The sequence below is a fragment of the Nannospalax galili genome, unplaced genomic scaffold (genome assembly GCF_000622305.1).
Source record: "Nannospalax galili isolate Female #2095 unplaced genomic scaffold, S.galili_v1.0 scaffold160, whole genome shotgun sequence".
Lineage (NCBI taxonomy): Eukaryota > Metazoa > Chordata > Mammalia > Rodentia > Spalacidae > Nannospalax > Nannospalax galili.
The window spans coordinates 1552211-1556644 of NW_008346900.1; the positions used below are offsets into that span (position 1 = coordinate 1552211).

The window sequence follows — 4434 nt, forward strand, 5'->3', positions numbered from 1 at the left end:
AAGGCCATGAAGATGAATAGTCTCTGGCCCAGCAAGAAAGCCAAGGGCCCATCTTGGAACAGCTGACTACACTTGTGCTGCACTTTGCATTGTGAAGGCAGGTATGAGGCCCTCCCAGTATCATGCCCCCTCCTGAACAGGTACAAGAGCTGGTTCTCCTCCCCTGCAGAGCTTTGAAGAGTCCTGTGGTGGGGTGCTGCTGGGGCAGTCTCTTGTGGGAATTAAACCCTGGGATGGCAGCCTGGCTTTTCTTCCCTCTAGGTGCCCACTTAGAATGCCAAGACCAGCTTCTCATCTCCATGGGACCTCCAACAGGAACCCCTGAACCCTAAAACTCCCATAAACTCCTCAGGAGTCAGCACCCATAAAAAAATACACTTTATTGAGTCTTTACTTTGGCAGAAGCAGCACAGGGGGCACACAGACAGCAGAGCATGCAGAGGCCTGCGGCGGGTACACAGGACAAGGCAAAGCGACTCTCCCAGGTGTCCCCCCACCTTTGCGCTCCTGCTGACTGCCCTGCAAGCTTCAGGACCCCCAGGGCACAGTTAAGACCTCTCCTACCCAACAGCCCCCAAGAAATTCTGATGCAAGATGGGGCAAGCAGGGCAGGCTTTGGCCAGCGGAGCAGGTGTCACTGCCAGTAGGGCCATGTCTCGAGCCCGGGGGCGGGGCAGGCAGAAGCAGCTGGTGCAGCTCAGCCGGAAGCTGCAGCACGGAGGGAGGAGGGCGTGGGAGCCCACACCTGCCAATCCAGCCCCGAGCTCCTCGGCAATTTTGTCTCTCTTGATTAAACATCCAAGGAACATCAAGTTCACAGACGTGTTTTCTTCTTCTTCATCTTCCTGAAAACATCCAGAATGGAAAAGCAGAGAACAGCTTCGAAGTTCCTGGGGCACTTGACACTTTGAGGGGCAAAGAGTTGGAGAGAAGGATGAAGGAGCCAGGATCTGGGCTTAAGCAAGAGACAGAGGCCGCAAGGGCAGCATCCCAGGCTGTCTGGGGAGAGGGAAGGTACGCAGTGTGTGAAGGGTGTGCGCAGATGTGTGCACATGCAGGGCACACTGCTGGGGCAGGAGCCTGGAGCACACACCGAGGTCTGCCCTGGGGAGAACACCAACCACTAAATGTGCTAAAGGGGACATCACTGGCCACTGCACTGTCTGTGGGGGAGTGGAGCGCATGCCTGGGACCCTCTGGATTGTCTCTTCTGGGGAGAAAGAGGATGTGGTGTCAGGGCCAGCCAACACATTCCGGTTTTACCAGTGAGGGCCCCTGGCCAGCCCACTGGGATGCCCCACTGCAGGGCAGATGATCTAAGAAGTTGCCGTGGCATTTAGAGTGGGCCACGGACAAGGCAAGGCCCACACTTGGAGGCTGCCCAAGAAACAGGTGTAGGGGCATGGCCACAGGAGGGCAGGACAGCTGCTCACTTCCAGCACTGCTCCAGGGAGCCATGGGGCTGGACCTTGAGCTTCTGGGGGCAGAGTAGCTTGGTGAATGCTCTGCGGAAGCTGTAGTGACACAGCGGGTAGAGGACAGGGTTGACGGCCGAGTTGGCCCACAGAAGCCAGAAGGACGTCTCGTACCAGTAGTCGGGGACGCAGTGGCCATGGCAGGCAGCTCGGATGATCATTAGGAGTGTGTACGGGGCCCAGCAGAGCCCAAAGATGCTCACGATGATGGCCAGCGACTTGGCCACCTTCTTGTCCCGTGACAGCCGGAAACGCTGGGTAATGCTCTGGGATACCATCTTCATGCGTTTCTCCAGTGACGCCGAAGATGCTGATGGCTTGGAGCCCCTTTTGAGTGAGCGTGGCCTCTCAGTGCCCCTTGAGGAGCTGCCAGAGCTGGAGGTGGGCGAGGCAGCAGCGCCCCCACCACTACCAACCCCAAGGGCCGCCTCCCCGGCCTCAACGCCAGGGCCTGTCTCACCCACCCCATACCTGTGCAGTGGCATGGCTTCCCCATGCCCCTTTGGCCAGCAGCCCCAGCAGCTTGGAGGAGCTGGGGGTGGTGAGGGCTGGGCCTCAGGGGGGGGCTCAGGACCAGCCTCTCGGGCCCCATCAAGCCGGAGGCGGGTGCGCCTCTGGATGTTCAGGTAGATGCTGAGGTTGAAGAAGGTGACACTGAGGAAGGGCGTGAAGAACTCAAGTGTGGAGGCCGTGATGAGGAAGTACCAGTTGTAGAAGAACTCAGCGTAGCAGTGGCCCTCAGGGATGGAGCTGCCACCAGACAGGTACTCCCAGCTCAGGATGGCAGGTCCATAGAGCAGGAATGCCAGCACCCACACTAGTGCCATCTTCCGTACTGCCCGTCCTGTGTCACCCTGTTGGGCCCGGTATGAGACCTGAAGAGAGACGTGCAGGTCAAGATATCAGGAACATTGCTCTAGGAGTTTTAGAGCAGCCTCTGGACTTCCATGCCTTCCCTGGGCTTGCTGCCATGTTCCCACGCCCCATAAACTCTCCCCTGCCTATGTGCCCTGACTGGCCAATGCCCTGCACCTCTCCTAGAGTCCCCATCGTCAACCAGAATCCTGCTTTTTTTTTTTTTAATCATCCCCCGTGAGCTGCAAGCTCCCCGGAGCCCTGGCTTTGGCCACTACATCACCAGCACACAGCTTAGCATTGGCCACACCCAGGGGTCACACACAACTCTATCTGATGTGAGACTTCCTTCAAGGGCCAGAGCCATTTTCAGAGACACTGTGGTGAAGGGAGAGAACCTAGTCTTACCCCTTCTTGCCCCCACCCCCACCCCCAGAGCTGGAGCGCAGAAATAAAATCACCTGCTGGCCCAATCCTGGACACACACACACACACACTCGTGAGCTGGGGTGGTTGGGTCATTAAATCTTTGCCAAGAAACAGTGTGTCCAACCTCCAAGTGAAAGCTACCAGCAGGGGCAGGGTGGCAGGAGGGTCCTGCTGAGGGGTCTCAGATGGACAGCTGGAAGACACGAGGAGGCTCTGATAGCCACGTCTATCCTGATTGTTTTTACTTTGGGGACCACAAGAGCAGTGGTCAGAGTTACTGTTGACCACAGGTCTCAGGTGCACCTGCTCCATGCCAGCTTTGCTGGGTACTCCACCCTTTTGGGTGTCACCTTGCTTCATCTCACAATAGCCCTGTGACTGACACACTTTCTCGGTAACTCAAGGAGGGGCAGAAGGGGTCCAAGTGATGCTGGAGGACTCCATGCTAGTGCTCTGCGCAAGCTAATCTTCAAGGTGCTCCTGATAGAACCTTGGGTAAGTGATCCGCTAGAGGAAGCGAGGGAGTGGCCTTTGAAGCCCTGACCCACACTGGTGCCTCGGTGGGTACAGGACTATCTCACAGCAGCCACCCTGGGAATTTGTGCAGCTGGGAGCTGCGGCTTGCCTTCTTGAGGCTGTGTGTGCACCCTCGAGTACACAAAAAAAGTGAGAGGAGTGAAGAATTTCCCTGAACTCCAAGGATACTGGACCAGCCCCAAGGCAGAGGGTAGACCCTGATACCTCCTTCCCGCAGGAGCATCGAGTTCCAGGCCAGTCTCTTGCTTCTTGCCTGTGCCAGAGCCTGTCCTACGGGCAACTAATGGTCACTGAAGAATGGCCCACATTATCAGCAGAGAGCAAGCCCACCAGGGGCCTGCCCACAAGTCAAAAGCAGTTATCGCCTTGCCAGTCCTCCCTCCTCATGGATTGAACTCTGGTACCCACATCCCAAACTCACTGCTCGAGTGACTGACAGGAATCGGTCGTAACTGATCAGCACGATGTTGAAGACGGAGGAGGCACACAGCAGGTAGTCCACCACCAGCCACAGTTTGCAGAGGCCCCGGCCAAAGGTCCAGCGACCAGTCAGCACGTAAGGGACATAGAGTGGGATGCAGAAGGCACCTGTGGGACAGCAGCTGTGGTCGGACCAGGGCTGGAGGATCTTGGGTCAGACCAATGGCCTACAAGGAGGACAGAACCCAGGCGACACAGGGCAGCCACCTTTCTGGAACCAGCAATCCTTACCCTACCCTCCTCTTCCCCAGACGCAACTGAGTAGTTGCTACCCTTCAGCTCCCACAGTGCCCCGATCCCAACTGGTGTCTCCTGGACTTGGAGGCAAGAAAGAGGACCCCCATTTGGAGACCTCTGGACACAGAGCCTGGGCTTCTGCCAGTCCTCCCAGCCCCCAAAGCCGGGGGAAAAAAAAGAGAAGCTTGTCTGTTCCTGCCCACCAGGCGCTGGAGCCCAGCACCCCTGCTCTGGCTGTTGGACAGCCTCCCTCCTCAGCTTAAAGACCAAGAAACCTTTTCTCTCAGCTTAAAAGGCTCTTGTCTGCGGCCCCGCCAGTCGCTCTCACCGCCGGCTCCCAGCGTCTGGGAGACGCAGCTCGCAGCCCCAACAGGTGTCTGGCGCTCCGGCCCCCTCCGCGCACCCCGCCCCCCCATCCCCC

General features: G+C 57.8%; 1 protein-coding gene across 1 annotated transcript in view; it reads right to left on the reverse strand.

Moving 5' to 3' along the window:
• Positions 1–361: 361 nt before the first annotated feature.
• Hrh3 (histamine receptor H3) overlaps positions 362–4434 on the reverse strand; it is a 5148-nt gene continuing 1075 nt past the window's right edge. Inside the window, exons 2-3 of the mRNA XM_008843236.2 lie at positions 3718–3884; positions 362–2350 (exon numbers count right to left, since the gene is read on the reverse strand). Coding sequence (XP_008841458.1) covers positions 1430–2350; positions 3718–3884 — 1088 coding nt within the window. The 3' untranslated portion in view covers positions 362–1429. The remainder of the gene's footprint in view (positions 2351–3717; positions 3885–4434) is intronic.